Raw genomic sequence first — 18,213 nt, 5'->3', positions numbered from 1 at the left:
CAAATTTCAGATGAATGTTCTCTGGGGGGATCTTGGATGTCAGGGAAGAAGACCTCATAAGGCAAGGTCCCTGACATAGCAAGTTGTGGATCAGTCATAATAACAATATGCTCTATATGTAAATTTTATGAAACGTCTACTTCGAGAATATTCATTTTCAAAAATTAACGTAGAGTAGCAAAAAAAAACCGAGAAAGTTATTTGGAGCTTTTATTTAATGGAGGAATTTAATAGTGTATTTTTTTTTAATTTTTAAAGTCATTTTGATCTTAAAACTGTATGTAATTTTTTTGTATAAGAAGAAAGTTTTTACTATAGAGCTTTTAACCATACATAGTAAGGCAAAACTTGACATTTTTGAGGTAGTGGGGAAGGAAAGAGTAACATCCTCTGAATGTGTTAGCATTCTCTAGTACCCAGTGTCCATGATACCAGAGATCCCACTAATATTACACTCTGCCAAATCTCTTAGTTTATCACTTGAACCACTTAGAGTTTTGTTAGTGGTGGCGGTGGTTCAAGAGTATTTGATAGTAGCATTGCTGCTTAGTATACAGTTATTTTACCAGGTAAAATCCATATTAGTTTTCTCTAATATATTTAGGTTCAAAATAAAACAACATTAAAACTTTATGTGTAAGAACTTAATGTGTAAACAACACAGAAATAAGCATTATAGCAACAAAACAGTCTTGCATGTTATACAGCGATTTTAAAGACACTTCACCAATAAATACTTTTTTATATATAAGAGGTTATCTGTGCATTAAAGTTTATCTTCCCATGGAATAACTTCACAGTCTCTGAGATCTTAAACCACAAAAACAATATTCATGCTGGCAAAAGCAACATGCTGCAAATACTTTCTGCCTGTTCTCTACTTTAAACTTGTAGAGATCTGTCCACAGGGGAAGACAATGCACTTCAGGGAAATCGCTGCAGCTTCCCAGAGCAAATCCCTGCCCAAAGGGCTGTCTTACCATCTTACAGGATTAAAATGGTGGAGACAGATTGAAAGCTAGGGAGAAAAATACCTGTATCTTTGGTGTATTTGCCATATTCAAGCAATTGTCAGATTCACCATAAGGCAAGTAAACAACCACAGAGATAAGCCATAAATGGCATTTTGCTAAGGTACTAAGGAAGGAAGTGAGAGCATAAAACAGCTGTTAATTACCATCCTCAATGACTATTTGCCCATTGCAACCCAGACTTTAAGTGAGGTTTCTACTCTAGCTTTGGTAGAACGCTGCTTTAAAGTAGACCTATTCGTGTTTTCCATTTTGAATCTTTTAAAAAATTTTTATAAGCTCCTTTAAACAAGAAATAATTCACGTATGATCAACATAGCACTGAACTAATAATGGCCCGCCCACCCATCTTGAATTATCTGTGGAAGTATTACAATTTTACGTGATCTTTGTTCCTGAGAAAGCCATGTTATAAAATGACACAAGACTATAAATATTTCCCCTCAAGATGGGAAATCAGGTTACAATAATTTTGTGAGGAAAACAGGTTTGTTTCTCAAAACAGTGTTTTCAATCACTGTACAAGCTAGATTTTAGAGGGCAATACCAAATTTAAATTGTATGATCATTGCTATCTGCTAAGAGAATGAATACATACAGTAGTAAATTTTGGTTGGTGTTTAAACAATTTTTATAGGAAATTGTTTACAAGCGAAGAAGCTAAGGCACAAAAACCTTAACCAAGCTCAATATCAAGGTTGAGTTTAACAGTAAAGGCAGAAATAGAATCTGGGGTTCTGGTTCTTTGGGTAGAGGGTAATGAATGATATCATTCCAAAAGGGAAAAATAAATTTATTTCTTTTAGTGAGTATTAATAAATAATTTTTTGAAATATATGATATGAATTCCCTTCAAAAATCTTTGGCATTTGTGAGTTTTTAGTGGCTAAGGTTTTTAGGTAACCCCCAACTCCTAAATATAGAGAGTCAGAGAAGCTAGTTTTTAATTAAAACAGAAAAGATTCATCTTAATTTCAAAATGACCTGAGTTTAATTCTGCACTGTTAACATAAATCAGCTGGATAGCTATGAGTCTTTGAAACACTGTGTTTCCCCGAAAATAAGACCTAGCCGGACAAGCAGCTCTAATGCCATCTTTTGGAGCAAAAATTAATATAAAACCCGGTCTTAGATTATACAGACCTGAAGACTGGGTCTTATATTAATTTTTGCTTCAAAAGACGCATTAGAGCTGCTTGTCCGGCTAGGTCTTATTTTCAGGGAAACGTTAAAATAGAGGCCATTACACCTTACAGATTTCACATATGTATTCTGCAGTGAGATTTACATAACTAAAACTTACTCCACCTTCTATAAAGTACTAATTTAAATCAGATATCTCAGTCTAATTTTTCATAAGCCCAACGATTTGAAGATACCAAACATTATGGTGGAATGATGATTAACTCATATATTGGATGGTATGAAGTTATCCCCAAATTCAAGTCTTTTTAATATGCATCTCAGGTTTTTGCACTGGCCGAGTTGTTAGCTGTGAAATTTACATAGCTCTAATTGGCATCTTTCCCTGTGTGTGTGTTTTCAATCACAAAACTAATGTCATATGTACTTGTAAGAGGTCAGGTAGGTTTATGTAGTCATAATGTAGTAGCACAGAACATACCATGTAAAAGTTAAAAAGTAAAATTATTTTCAAGTTTCTTTGTTTTTAAAGTGCTGTATGTGCAGTATTAAATCAGCTTTCAGATTACAGAAATCCATTATGATGACCAGTGATAGTTTTTTACAAAATATCAGCAATTAAACAATAATTTGTTCAAGGATGAATACATAGATTAAAAGATGCAAAAACCCTTTAGGCACATTCTAATCTAAATAACACCAAAAAACCCACAAAATTTGCTTGCAAACTTAAGAGGGATAACAGGTACTGAGAAAGAATGTCAGAATGTCAGAGACTAATTGGTAAGATAACTGGTATGTAAACTCATAAAGTGGTTCTGAATATTTTGGTAACAAATGTTTGTCCAACAAAACAGGAACAAAAATAAAATACTTACTCATTCCTTATCAGAAATAGGAAAGAAGTCTGTCCAAATGTTCCAAAGCTGTATCATAAAAATAGTTTTTGAGAAATGTCATAGCTAGTAAGTTGCTTCATCCATGTTATCGTCACTGTCTGCACCAAAATCATCTCCATCTTCAAAGTATGAATTAATGTAGTCATTTTCCTAAGTGAAATGAATGATACAACCCTCAGTAAACATCAAAATGAATGAGCAGTAACATGATTATTAAGGAACAATGTAGGTTGTCCCTTTAAGTTTATAACTACCAAACTTAGGTAATAAAATACACCAGACTTAAAAGAAGTCTGTTATGTCATATGCTTAGAACACACATTAGCTTTCACTCACATCTATCTACATATACTGCTTTTTTCCCTAAGAGCACCACTTCCTCCTATTCTTAGTCACCAACTACCGAGTTTCCCTGAACATAAGACCAGGTCTTATATTAAGGTTTGCTCCAAAAGACGCATTAGGGCTTATATTCAGGAGATGTCATCCTGAAAAATCATGCTAGGGCTTATTTTCCGGTTAGGTGTTATTTTCAGGGAAACATGGTAGCTAAGAGAACACAAAGGGATGCCTATTACCCATGATACATCTAATTCATTACATCTTAGTGGGATGATACATGGTTTAGCTAAACTACTGAATACTTACTCCAAATAAATAAACAGACACTCGAGAAACAAAGCCGATTTACATTAACATTAGACTACACCAGAACTAAGGCTTTCAGCCACAATGCACAATGAGCACAAGCAAAGGGATGTTTGCTTCCTATCAAAAAAAAGGCCTCAAGATACCAAATCAAACCTAGAGTTTGCTATATTCCATCCAGAGCCCCTCAATTTCCTTTAGGTTGAGGGGTTAAACCCCTGGGAATATTCTAATTCTTATGGCAACGTAAGATTGTTATCCATATAAGTGACTGTGCTTTCTATCAAAAATTCAAATATTGAGTCAATTCAGATATTGATCAAAAGAAATTTAAGAGCATTATTAACTAACTGGAGTGTATGGGCTGCATTTGGATTCTGATTAGAACAAAATTTTTTTGAGACAATTGAAAAAATTTGATTACTGGCTTAAATTTGATTATATTAAGCAATTAAATTCCATTGTGCTAAGTGTAATAATGATATTGTTATGTTGTTAAAGAGTCCTCATTTTTGACTACGTACTCAAATAGTTATGGATGAAATGACACAATGCTTAGGCTTTGCTTTACAATAATCCAAGGAAGTCGGGGGAAAGGAGTGGATTTGGGTGGATGAATGAGTAATTAAAAGATTGGCTATGGATTGATCATTGTTAAAGCTGGGTGATAAATCTATGGGTGTTTTAATAGTCATTAGGTTTTTGTACATGCTTGAAATTAGCCACAATAAAAAGTTAACCTCCACATCTCTACTGTCTACAGCAGGAATTATGATAGAGTAACAAATAGAGGCTATTTCCAAAAGAAAGTCTCCTGGATATCAGCTTATTTAGTACACGGTGGGATTAAATATATATATATATATTTACCTTTATATATATAAATATATATATATAACCAACACAAGAAAGGTAACATATTATTCAGATAACTATTTCATTACTTTGTCTTCCTTAAACAATAAGTTTCTGTATCCGGCTAAGACCCTCACCATTTCCAGGAAATTGGCCTGGCTTCTCTGGTACCTAGAAATTCAACAATGTCTGTACACCAGCTGAAGCCTGAGGCCAGTGTACACAGGAGGCATGGCACGGTTGAGAGTTCAGTTGAGGCCACTGTGTAAATGAGATCTTGGCAAGGACACTTGTGTGGAAAGATAAGCAAGCCATTTTGTACACAAAAGTGGAAATGAGTAAGGAAGGGATGCTCTACTGTTCCAAACTGAGCATATGCCACTTGTGTTTTGGACACGAGCACCACCAAGTATGTTCAGTGATTCATATTAGGTAATTTTATCATGTTAGTAACGTTGATACAAGTATAAAGTGGGAACTTGCTCAAACGGATGGCTGAAATGGTTCTTGGGTTTCGTTTGAGCCCTTGCCTTTTTCTTTAATTACAATATTCAAACGATTGAATAACAAAGAAAAATGTATTTCCTCCACATTACATACAGGTGTTACATAGATAATCTGCTCCATTTTATTCTTCAATACAAAATGCTTATCAAATCCTCAGTACATAAGGTAAGGTAATTAACATGAATTTTTCATTAATTAATTAATTGCTAAAAAGAGCAAAGAAGGCAACTTGAATAGAAAGGCTTTAACAGAGCTCCTGTTTCCATCCCTCACCCGGCCTCCCACTCAGAACATATACATCTATTAAAGTGGATTGTTGTTTGTTTCCTGATGTTTGCTGTTCTTGTTAGGGGAGATCTTAATTTCAACACACCTCAAATGAAGCAGATTATAAAGAACATTATAGACAGTTAAAATTTATTTGGAAGAATAAACAAAGAATACTCAGGAAAATCCTGAAAAAGAAGGGTAATATGCCCTAAAATTATTAATAATCAGAAGCTTTTATTCATTAGAACAGCTTAGTGATGGTTCAGAAATAGATCGATGGCTCAGAGTCCAGAAATACATCTAAGTAGATGTGGGAATCTAACAGTTGATAAAAAAAGAATTTCAAATCTATGAAGAAAGCCAATTATTTAATAAATGGGGATGGCAGCTGGCTAGCCATTTGGAAACAGATAAAAATAGATCCCTATCTCTCCCTTTACACCAATATAAATTGCAAAAGAATCTGAAACTTAATGCAAAATACTTAAAGCATATAATAAAGGTCTCATAGTTGGAGCAGTTCAGGTGAAGAAAGATCCCGAGTGTGGTGTGAGAAGCTGAAATGGAGTGAAGACAAAGTTCACTGGAATGGAGAACAAACTCTCAGCCGAGGGTTACTGCACAAGGTGTCTAAAAAGTCCCAAGAGGACGTGACCAACAAAGTTACTGTGCTCAAAAATATCTTGATCGACTCCAGCTTATTTTGAAACGCACCATTCCTAAAAGTTGGAAATCCAAAATCGAAAACACTGAGTCCTGATCAGTCAGACACTTGAGGTTGGACTATAAATGTTCTGGTCGCGTCCACATGCACGTCAGGATTTGAAACACAATGTGTTGCAGGGATCCCCCTCAGACCTAGCCCTTAATTGCTGACTTAAAATTTTATGTCCTTAAATCTTAATTTTTATGATCAATTGCCTTAACGTGTGGACTTCCACTTACAAAGTTGCCTATCAAGTTACTTTTCCTTCCTGTATTCAAGGCTGTAATAATTCTATATTCTGTATTCAATGCTATAACTTCAATGCTATAATTCTCTTGATACAGAGAAATTGATGCCAGTGACAATAACATGCCCCTAGTTCCCAGTAAGTTGGTTTTTGTTTGTTTATTCATTTTAATCTATACCAAATATCCAATTCCTTATTCGATAATCCTTAAGCTTAGTAACGTTGTTACCCTTCCAAAATAGACAGTTACCTCTTCTTGCTCTTCTTCATCATATTCCTCTTCCTCTGCAGCATCGTCTTCCTCATCATCATCACCTTCTTTACTTTTTTCTTTGCTTCCTTCTTTCTCTTCATTTTCCTCATCCGATTTTTCACCATCGCTTCTCTTTTCCAATTCCTGGTATAAATGAGCTTCGTTAACTAATGTGGAAATCACTAGACTTTGTCTTCCCTGCTCAGCCTCAAGAGAACACAGTAACCTATCACCTTATTCTAATCTTCCCTGACCAACACCTCCAGACCATCACATAAGAAATTTTGAACTAACTCAAGAAAGGAGAAATTCACTGTCCTATCATGACACTTGTTTTATTTGATTTTGCTACTTCATCATTGGGTCTCAGGTAATGCTGGGGTATCAGCTCTAATGCAGAGTGCTTTATTTTTATGATTTCTATCCTACCTTCTTCTAAAATATTGAATTGATTCAGTTTATGGAGAAGAACTTTCATTATGTTATTTTGTTTTCCTCCTAAACATAAAAGGAAAAAAGTGAATGTAATGGTACTACTTCTAAATGTCTATGTTTTATTTTGTAAGTAGATTTATTTAAAACAGTATCAAGTCATATTGGGGTGAATTATCCTATTTGCCGATTATCCTGTCCTTGTTTCTTTTCTTTCTCATTATTTACTTCCCATTTCCAGGAATTCTGCATGTCACTATATCAGGCAGGCTGAGAAAAACGGACGATTGAAACTCAAATCACAGTCAGCATTAGCACTTATTAATAATCTATGAAAGGAGGCAAAGGAGAGAGGCAGAGTTAGAAAAGCTTTGATTGCCTGATGGTCCTGCTTATTTACCTTGTTAAATTCACTATGTTACCTCCTCATAACACACAGATTTAACTTGAGTACATCTTCACATTCCTATTATGACTATCAATAACATTTTTCATTTGATAAAAAGTGACCTGTTTTTTTTTTTTTTTATTTATTGGGGTGACAATTGTTAATAAAATTACATAGATTTCAGGTGTGCAATTCTGTATCACATCATCTATAAATTACATTGTGTGTTCACCACCCAGAGTCAGTTCTCCTTCCATCAGCATATATTTGATCCCCCTTACCCTCATCTCCCACCCCCCAGTGACCTGTTTTCATTACTGTCACTATTCGTTCACTAAATTGTTCTATGCTTAATTTGCACAGGTGATAGAATTTCACAAGTTTTCTAGGAAGTGGGTACAGCAAAAATTTCACACATTAATATTCATAATTAAGGCATAAGAGCACTTTTGCTAAGATGTGAGTATGTTTAAATAGTAAAAAAAAACACTAATTCATAAATCTGCAAATACTCCATCCTATTATAAGATATTTGCTTTGTAGATTACATATAGAGATAAAACACATTTTATATTTGGAATGACTACAACTTAGCTATTACTTTATTGGTTCTTAAATATTTAATTTTAAAAATTCCTTTAATTACATTCAAATTTGAATTTAAGGAAATCAAAAGTAATAAAAACACTTTATCAGATAAACTCAGTTTCTAATTAAAATTCAAATGCCACTTTTCCTGTCACCACCTCACCCTACTCAGGCAGAACAAATAAGACCAAGATAATTATCTTCATACTGACCCCAGGTTGCCTTATATGAGTATTACTATATATAAAATATAATGTATGCAATTTTTCCAACTGGTAATCCCTTTGGAAAACTACAAGTAAACAAACAGTGTTTATGGATCTTTTGAAGTGTTATAAACACACATACACACACACAAATATACACAATGATATAAAGGCTAATATATAGATCTTTTTTATTTTCTATTTCAATCAAATCATAGTAAAAAGGTCATAAGTTTGGGTAGTTAAAAGGGAACTGTTCTGCTGTATTTATTCAACTCTGTGCAAGGTATAGTCTGTTACCTGAAAATTCATGCTCTTAGTTATTATTCCATAATCAACAATGGAATTATTTCAACCAGCTACGTTAAAATATTTTTAAAAATACTACAGAATTCATTCCATGCTACATAGGGACTAGGGAGTTTTCATTCCCATTATTCTCACCTTAAATACTACTAAATAAATAACCTCAAGTTTATTTCTGCCACGTAAACCTAAATCAAACGCATAAAATACCTAATCAGTTAACAAATAGCAGATTTATACAATTTAAAAAAATGATTTCAGAGCCACATGCACTGTCTCATTACTTCATTCCTTTTGTATTAAGCTACTAGTTTTGGTTCACCTACTTAGTAGTCTCCATTTTATTTTCTGTAAGATGTAACTATTTACCCATACTAACTTTACATATTTGTTTTAAGAATAATGTGAATAATGTAATAAGAAAATACTTTAAAAACAGTCAATTTATGGACAAAGAACAGTTCTTCTAGTTTAAATACTATACGGTCACCCTATTATTGAGAGCCTTCTGTATGTCACATAGAAATAGAAAGCTCATATATTAGTTCACTGCTATCTGGTTATTCACACATTAATTATGAGATTTGAGTTTATGTCACTCCCTCTCCATCCACAGTTTTAAAATAAAACTTGCAACTGCTTTTGCTGAAAAAATGAACAATAACAATCATCTGGAAGCTAATTTTGCTCTATTTAAACTGCTAACTCATTGAGATTTCTAGATTTAAAACCCCAGTTTTAACGATGTTTATACTGAAAAAGGTGTTTATATGTAGGGAATAAAAAAACACAATTTGTTCTGATGAGAAACCACATTCAGAGGTCCAGACCAATCTTCCTCATGGCACATGTCATCTTAGCAACTTCTTTCCAGGAAGCTTTAAGAACAGTCAGGATCTGTGATCAATCAATACAAATTGGCGAGGTCTATTTTACGGTTCATTATTATAGTGCAGCCAAAAAAAAGAACGAGCCAATTTTATCTACACAGACTGACATCGAACCATTTCCAAAATATTTTAAGTGACAAAATAAAAATGCAAAAGAGTATATATGCCACTTTTGTCATTTAAACAAAAAGAAAAAAAAAATCTGTATTTGCTATGCATAAAATATTTCTGGAAGGATGTATAAGAAACTGGTACTGTTGGTTGTCTACGGGAAGGGAAGTAGATGGCTAGTGACCAGGATGGGAAAGCACATGTTCAGTTTATTAATGTCTTGAATTTTACATCTTTTCATGTTTGAAATATTAAAAATAAGAAGATATAAAAATGAGTTCCATAAGAGATAGTTTTCCCTCAATAGAATCTTCTGCACTTACCATGAGACAGAAAAATAAAAAGCATTAAAAAGGTCCATATACAACAATAGGAGAAAAACTTTAGAAGAAATACCTTTTAGGTATGTAACTCTTTCATGTTTCTTTCCTACACATAATTCCAATGCAAGGGGAAAACAGAGAGTGAGTGGAAAAGGGCACAGGTGATAGAAGGTGAGGCAAGTTGACAGGTGAGTGGCAGAGAAGGACAGGATGGAACCTCCATGCGTCCCAGCCAAAAATGTTCAAATCTTTCCTGTGTGCTGTGTGCTGGGTTTGGTTCTGTCAAATCCATGTTATTAAAAAGAGAGAAGGTGGAAAGGCTGAAGACGACAAAAGGAGGTATGACATATTTTCAGTTTGCTCTTATAGTAAGAAGAAAACCTTACCTCGATCTTTTTCAATACATCGGCCGTATTAGTGAATGAAGTGCCTTTGCCGGTGGTATCTTTTGCCTTTTTGGATTTTGGGCCTGCTGAAGTAAAACCACAGTGAACACATTCTTCTATAACAGCAACTGTGCATTATATTTTTTTGTCTTTTAATATGCTATCAAGCAGAGTAATATGTCATACCAGGCAATCACATAATTTGCAGAGTGACTTAATTTTCTCAAAGAATAAGCAAAATAAATCAGCACATCTCATCAATTTTCAATAATGAGGAATAACTGATAATCACTTAATAGGATATTTTTAAAGGCTGCCACCAGATATCTTTTTAGAGCACTGAAAATCTGTATTGGCAATTAATGCCATTCAGGCCAAAATCTGTATTGGCAATTAATGCCAATACATTAATTACCTCTGGTAGAATCACTACAGGACCAGTGAAAAGCTCTCACAAATGATCACTGTCACTAGCTTCCTATTCACTGATCAGTGTATTTTAACTAGGGAAATTTTACCAGGTGTGGAAAATGAAAAACAAGTGCCAAATAACTATGCATTTGCCAAAGTTTAAAGAGATGAGAAAGAGGTACATTACATGTACCACAAAATTTGAAATGAAGATTAAAATGGTTAAACTGAACACAACCAATATATGCATCTGAAAACTCAAAGCAATACAATAAAGAAAGTGTTTTACTGGCCTTAGGGTATTTTTTTAAGCCATATTAAAAATATGGCATTTTGAAGCTATTCTGAAACTGCAGGGACTAGAGAATTATTTCATATAGATCCTGCCAATAAGTTACCAAAAGCATAATGATATGCTACAAAATTGTCCCATCATGATAAAAAAAAAAGTATTATAGTTCTTTCCCCATATCAAACTAAATACATAAAAATTACTTGGTAGCAGAAGAAAATATGGCTCAGAAAGATGAAAGATGTAATTTTATTAAAGATTAACATTTAAACTACAGAAGACATTTTTAGATTGTGGTGGATGACCCATATCTAATGGAATTATAATTTATTGTGTTATTCCAAATTGCCCTTTGGGAAATCACTAAGCTCAGAACTCCCAAACATATATTAGTGAGGTTTTGCTCAAAAAAACTAATGGTTAGGTTTAATGATGGGTAACTTTCTCTGTCTCCCTTGAGGGCAAAGACTGTTTAATTTGAACTGTAGCACATAAAATACTATTATTATCATAAATTAAGAAGATCTCAATATATTTTATAATATTGATGCCAGATAACATTAGCTAAGAATGTAATTTACTCACACCATTAAATCTTTTTCTCTAAGGATCTTTTACCAAATTATTTAATTTTAAAACACGTAAGTCTGTTAAATGAATATTTTAGAACACAGGTAAATAAATATATTAAAATATACTAATCTCTTTTCCAAGAAAGTAAGTTGCATATTCAAGTGCACTCAGCATCTTTTGCTACTTATCATTCCGGTTTTATATAATGCCTAATCCTTATATGAATAACTGGGGGAGAAGTGTCCAATTACCAAAATTTGTTAAAAGACTATTTTAATCCCAAAACAGTAACATGAATTATTTTTCCATCTTTGGCCTAATATATGCATATATTTGAATTTTTGTTTCTTTTAACACTTTCCAGGTGGTGGTTCTTCAAAAAATAACCTTTTCAGCCTTTGACTCTTTTGGTAATATTTATTTTCATGTAAATCAGTGGAGATGATTTTTATAAAAAGGATAGTAAAACCTTATCAGGAACAAAATACAAAAATTATACAATAAGCAAAAAAATATATTAATGTAGAATGGAAAAAGAAAGTTTTGTTGTTTCATTTTTTAACAAATGGACATTCTGGCACACTGGAGGCTTTTACTAATGATCAATGTGTATATGAAGTTCCAGAGATGAGCAGTCGGTGGGATGTATTTGACAACATTAATTTATCCAAATCAGATACATTCTTTTCAGCTCTTTAAAGTCAGCTACAAATTGTGATGCACTAGGACATGACCAGTACAATTCACGCACGTTAACATATTGTGAAAATAATATATTTGCCCAATAAAAGCAAAGGGTATAAAAGACAACTGATAAACTATCATATCTCAACATATAATACTCTGTACTCAATCAGGCTAAATGTTCTTATATATACTGATCATTTGAAATACAATGAAATATATTTCATATATATATGTGTGTGTGTGTGTGTGTGTCTAAACTTACAAATCGTGTATTCCAAATATGTGCATTTTATTGTAAGTCAACTATACCTCAATAAAGTTGTTGAAAAGAAGAGAGAGTTCTTTTTTAGAAGACAGAAGCAGAAATAATACTTCCTAACTCATTCTATGAGGCCAGCATTACCCTAACACCAAAAACAGACAAATATTACAAGAAAGAAAACTAAAGACTGATCTATCTCATGAATATAGATGCAAAAATCCTCAACAAAACATTCTCAAATCCAGTCCAAGAATATACAGAAAGAATTATACACCAGGACCAAGTGGGATTGATCCCAGGTATGTAAGACAACGTTTCAAAAACAATTAATATAACCCATCACATTAACAGGCTAACAAAGAAAAATTACATGATCATATCAATAGATGCAGAAAGGCATCTGACAAAATCAAACTCTTAGTAAACAAGGATTGCAGTAAGTTTCCTCAACTTTATAAAGAATATCTACAAAAAATATATAGCTACATCATACTTAATGGTGAAAACCTCAATATCACACCTAATGGTGAAATATTTGACACTTTCCCATTAAGAACTGAAATAATGCAAGCGAGTTCCCTCTCACCACTGCTCTTCAACATTGTACTGGAAGTACTAACTAAAGCAATAAGAAAAGGATATACTAGGTATAGTGATTGGGAAGGAAGAAATAAAACTGTTTTTGTTCACAGATCACATGATCATCTATGTAGAAAATTCTTAAAGAATCAACCAAAAACTCCTGGAACTAATAGCAATTATAGCAGGATTATAGGCTACAAGGTTAATACACAAAAGTCAATTGCTTTCCTACATACCAACAATGAACAATTGGAATTCAAAAAAAAAAAATCATAATACTACTTACATTAGCACTCGCAAAATAAAATACTTAAAAGATATAAATCTAAAAAATATGTACATGATCTATGAGGAAAATGACAAAATTATGACACATGATATCAAAGAATTAAATAAATGGAGAGATATTTCATGTGCATGGATAGGAAGACTCAATATTGTCAGAATGTCAGTTCTTCCTAATTTGATCTATAAATTTACTATAGTCTCAATCAAAATCTTAGTAAATTATTTTACAGATATTGGCAAACTAATTCTAATGTTTATATGGAGAGGGAAAAAAGACCCAAAATAACCAACACAAAATCAAAGGAGAGAACAAAGTTGGAAGACTGACCCTACCTGACTTTAAAATATGCTATAAAGCTATAGCGATCAAGACAGTGAGGTATAGGTGAAAGAATAATATATAAAGATCAATGGAACAGAAAGAGAGCCCAGAAATAGATGCACATGAATAGTTAAAAAGGAGCAAAGGCAATATATTGGAGAAAAGATAGTTTTTTCAACTAATGGTGTTGGAATAACAGGACTTCCACATGCAAAAAAAAAAAAAAATGAATGTGGACAGACCTCGTACCCTTCAGAAAAAAATTACCTCAAAATGAACCACAGACCTAAATGTCAAAACACAAAACTATAAAACTCCTAAAAGATAACATAGGAGAAAGTCTAGGTGACCTTAAGTTTGGAGATTACTTTCTAGATGCAACACCAAAGGTGCGAATCATAAAAGAAAGAACTGATAAGCTGAACTTAATTAAAACAACTTCCGCTGTGCAAAAGACAGTGTCAGGAGAGGAAAAACCACAGACCGGGAGAAAATATCTGCAAAAGACATAGCTGATAAAGGACTGTGTGAACTAATATAAATATAAATATATATATATATGTATATTTCTGATAGAAATATACATATACATATATATATTTCTGGCATAGAACTCCTAAAACTCTTGTGATTTCCTAAGTGACAAGAGACTAGGGGCATCTTTTGTTCTAATATTTGGTCTTTGATCTTGGTTCCTGACACAGAGTTCCTAAATCCCTTGGAATTTAAGTGGGTGATAGGAGTGTCTTTTGCTAAGAAGGCAACCCTGAATGGGCTCCTGAATAGCTTCAGGATAGGGGCTGGTCAGGGTAGATCAAGCCATGACTAGAATCCTGGAACTTTCAGCCCCTTCTCCCATCCTCCAGGAAAAGTAGGAGGGGTTGGAGACTAAGTTAATGATTAATCATGCTTATGTGATTAAAGCCTCCATAAAAATCCCAGAAGTGCAGGGTTCGGTGAGTTTCTGGATTGGTGTGCACATCCATATACTGGGAAGTTCCAGCATCCTAACCACGGAGAGAGGAGCTACTGTGTTAAGGACCCTTCCACGCTTTGCCCTGTGTATCTGTTCATCTGTCTGGTCATCTGTATCTTTATCATATCCTTTATGACATAATAAACTGATAAATGTGTTTCTCTGAGTTCTGTGAGCATTTCTAGCAAATTCGAATTCAACAGACGAAATCTGTGGGTAACCTGGGGACCTACTACGCACGATTAGCATCTGAAGTGGCGAGCAGTCTCGTGGGACTGAGCACTTAACCTGTGGGGTCTGTGCTAACTCTGGTTAGTGTCAGAATTGAACTGAACTGTAAGACAACCACCTGGTGTTGCAGGGAATTGCTTGGTATGAGGGGAAAAAAATTCCAGATTTCGGGTGTCAGAAGCATTGTGAATGGTAGTAGTGTGAGAGACAAGGAGAAAAACACAGGAGTGTGTTTTACCTATAAACTGTTATCAAAAATATACAACAAAAACTCTTAAACTCAACAATAAGAACACACACACACCAATTTAAAAATGGTTCAAAGACCTTCAGAGACATCTTACCTAACAAGATATACAAATGGAAAGTAAGCATATAAAAGATAATTCACATCACATGTCATCAGGGAAATACAAATTAAAACAATGAGATCCCACTATACACCTGTTAGGATGGCCAAAATCCAGGACACAGACAACACCAAATGCTGATAAGGACGTGGAGCAACAGGAATTCTCAGTCATTGCCGGTGGGAACGCAAAATGGTACCACCACTTTGGAAGACAACATGGTGGTTTCTTACACAACTAAACATACTCTTAACATACAATCCAGCAATCATGCTCCTTAGTATTTACTTTAAGAAGTTGAAAATTTATGCCCATACAAAAACAAATTTTTTTAGCAGCTTTACTCATAATTTCTAAAACTTGGAAGTAACCAAGATGTCCTTCTGTAGACGAATGGATAAATAAACTGTAGGACATCTAGACAATGAAATATTATTCAACACTAAAAAGAAAGCAACTATCAAGCCATGAAAAGGAAACTTAAATACATATTACTAAGTGAAAGAAGTCAATCTGAAAGGCTATGTACTGTATGATTCCAACTATACGATATTCTGGAAAAGGCAAAACTATGAAGTCAGTACAAAGATCAGTGGTTGCCAGGGGTTAGGAGGAGGAAGGGATGAACAGGATGAGCACAGAGAATTTTTAGGGCAGTAAAACTGCTCTGTATGATACTATAATGATGGATGCAAGTCATTATGCATTTGTCTAAACTCTTAGAATGTACAACACCAAGAAAGAACCCTAAGGTAAACTATGGACTTTGGATGATAATGATGTATCAATTTAGGTTCATCTATTGTAACAAAGGTACCATTCTAGTAGGAGATGGTGATAATGGGGCAGGCTATGCATGTACGTGGGGGAGGGAATATATGGGAAATCTGTACTTTCTGCTCAATTTTGCTGTGAACCTAAAAAAGGTAAAGCCTATTAAAAAACAAAAACAGGGCCTGAAAAAAATAAGAGAGGAGGGTATGGGAGGAATTTCTTCTCTTAGTTACTAACCCCATTGTTCTTAACCTCTCTGAAATACTTCCCTTTTCCTCATTCTTTGCAGCAAAATTCTCTAAAGACTCATTTATGCTAGTTGTTTCCATTTCCTAAACTCTCATTTACTGTTTAACCCATTCCAATCTGGATTCCACATCTAGGAATCTTTTAAAAAGCTCTCACTGAGGTTATCAATGATCAATATGTCAAAAATAAATTTACATTTTCCAATCTTTATTTTATGGACTTCTCAGCCACATTTTTAAACTTCCTTTAACATTGTTGACCACCTTCTAAAATACTCTTCACTTCTGTATACTCTTGCATCTGTATCTCAACTGTTTTCTGTTTCTCTCTCTCCTCTCCTCTCTCTCTCTCTCTCTGTATATCTCCTTTATTTGCTGATTCAATTTCCTCTACCAGCCATTAAATCTTGGTATTCCTCAGGCGTAGGTCCTTATTTCTTCGAATTCTTTAATTTGACCTTAGACAATCTCATCCTTTCTCATAATCTCAATTATAATTTCTGATGACTACCATCTCCATTTTGTGGTGCATCCCCACGTATCCAGCAACATATTCAACATTGCTATTTGCACATATTTAAATATCACCTTTGAACTACATGTATGATTTTTCCTTGTAAACAATATTTTTTTGTTTTGTTTTGTTTTGTTTTTTTTCCCAATATCACTCCCCCAACCTCATCTTAGTAAACTCCTACTCATCCTTCAGTCTGAAGTCCAATTCCATCTCCTCAAAGAACTCTTTCCTGACCTCTCAATGAGGATTTTTTGTTTAATGTTTTTACTCCATTTGATTGTAAGCTCCATGAGGGCAAGAATTGTCCCCATTTTCCTCACTGTTTTATTCCTCTGAGTACAGGTTTTGGCAATATTTACTCAGTGGAATTATGAAAGCACAACACAAAGGAAACTTTCACTTTGGTATTTTACATATAATACAACATAAAGTTCTATTCCACCAGTGTCCAAATTTTACCAGTTCCGAATGTTAGAATGTTAAAATATAGCCAATATAACCATTAAAAAATGTTTCAAATATGCAAGTAAAATTGTCTACATAATTGAAAGTCTTTCTTGGCATATCAAAATTCTGTAATTAAAGAAACTAAACAAATAAAAACAAATAAAACAAAACAAAAATTCAACAAGAAAAAACTGTAACAAAGTAATCATAATGCTGAACGTATTTTAAGAAAAAACATTTAGAATATAGAATGTAACTTCAGGTTGACAATTCCATATTAGAATTTAAGCAATAACCTTTTCCTACCTGAATTATTATATTAGTCAATATACCTTTTTTGCATTTTTTCCTTGGCATCATCTCTCTTGGGAGTCTTCTCCAATCTATGTGTACAAAAGAAGAAATATAAAAATTAAAGTTTCCTTTAGAAATTAATGGCACTGGACATAATTATTTAAAGAACACAACAGCTGCTCAAGCAATGAAAATAAAAATTTTTAATATCTGACAATACAGATTTAGCCTGGGATCAAAATATAATAATAATATATTTTCTCCTATGAAGAAAAAGTGTTCCTTAAAATAGCTTTGAAATAATGCTATAAAATTTCTACAACATTCTTTTGACAGCTGTACAGTATTTATGTAATCAATTTTAAAGAAAAATTTTCATAACAAGAAAATTGTAGAAAAATATTTTGTATATAAAAAGTTTTAGGTATGAATGGACATGAAAAGTTATTCATGATATATTGTTAAATAAAAAAGGTTTCTAAAACAATATGTACAGAATCCCATTAAAAATAAACATAACATATAAATATGCAGAGAAAGCACCAGTTTGGGGACAAAATATTACAGTAATTATAGTAATTCTTTGTGTGTTAGGATTACAGCTGTGTTTTTTTAAGTATTATTTATTATTTGACTACTTTGTATTTTTTAACTTTTCTGTAGTTGATACCTATTTCTTATGAAATAAAGGATATTTTTTCGAAAGTTAAAATATGTGACCATAATCCCAACACATGCAAAATTAAATAAACAATTGTATTATCTGAAAA

The 18,213-nt window shown here is 33.3% G+C and overlaps 1 protein-coding gene across 3 annotated transcripts in view; it reads right to left on the bottom strand.

The window, feature by feature from the left end:
• Positions 1–2,235: 2,235 nt before the first annotated feature.
• POLR3G (RNA polymerase III subunit G) overlaps positions 2,236–18,213 on the bottom strand; it is a 31,371-nt gene continuing 15,393 nt past the window's right edge. For 2 of the 3 annotated variants that reach the window (XM_033110707.1, XM_033110708.1), the window contains exons 5-8: positions 17,482–17,532; positions 10,190–10,275; positions 6,557–6,703; positions 2,236–3,223 (exon numbers count right to left, since the gene is read on the bottom strand). In XM_033110707.1, coding sequence (XP_032966598.1) covers positions 3,137–3,223; positions 6,557–6,703; positions 10,190–10,275; positions 17,482–17,532 — 371 coding nt within the window. In that variant the 3' untranslated portion in view covers positions 2,236–3,136. The remainder of the gene's footprint in view (positions 3,224–6,556; positions 6,704–10,189; positions 10,276–17,481; positions 17,533–18,213) is intronic. The other variant, XM_033110709.1, reaches the window with a different exon arrangement.

The sequence above is a fragment of the Rhinolophus ferrumequinum genome, chromosome 7, assembly GCF_004115265.2.
Source record: "Rhinolophus ferrumequinum isolate MPI-CBG mRhiFer1 chromosome 7, mRhiFer1_v1.p, whole genome shotgun sequence".
In the NCBI taxonomy this organism is placed as follows: Eukaryota; Metazoa; Chordata; class Mammalia; order Chiroptera; family Rhinolophidae; genus Rhinolophus; species Rhinolophus ferrumequinum.
This window is presented reverse-complemented; position numbering and strand designations above follow the sequence as displayed.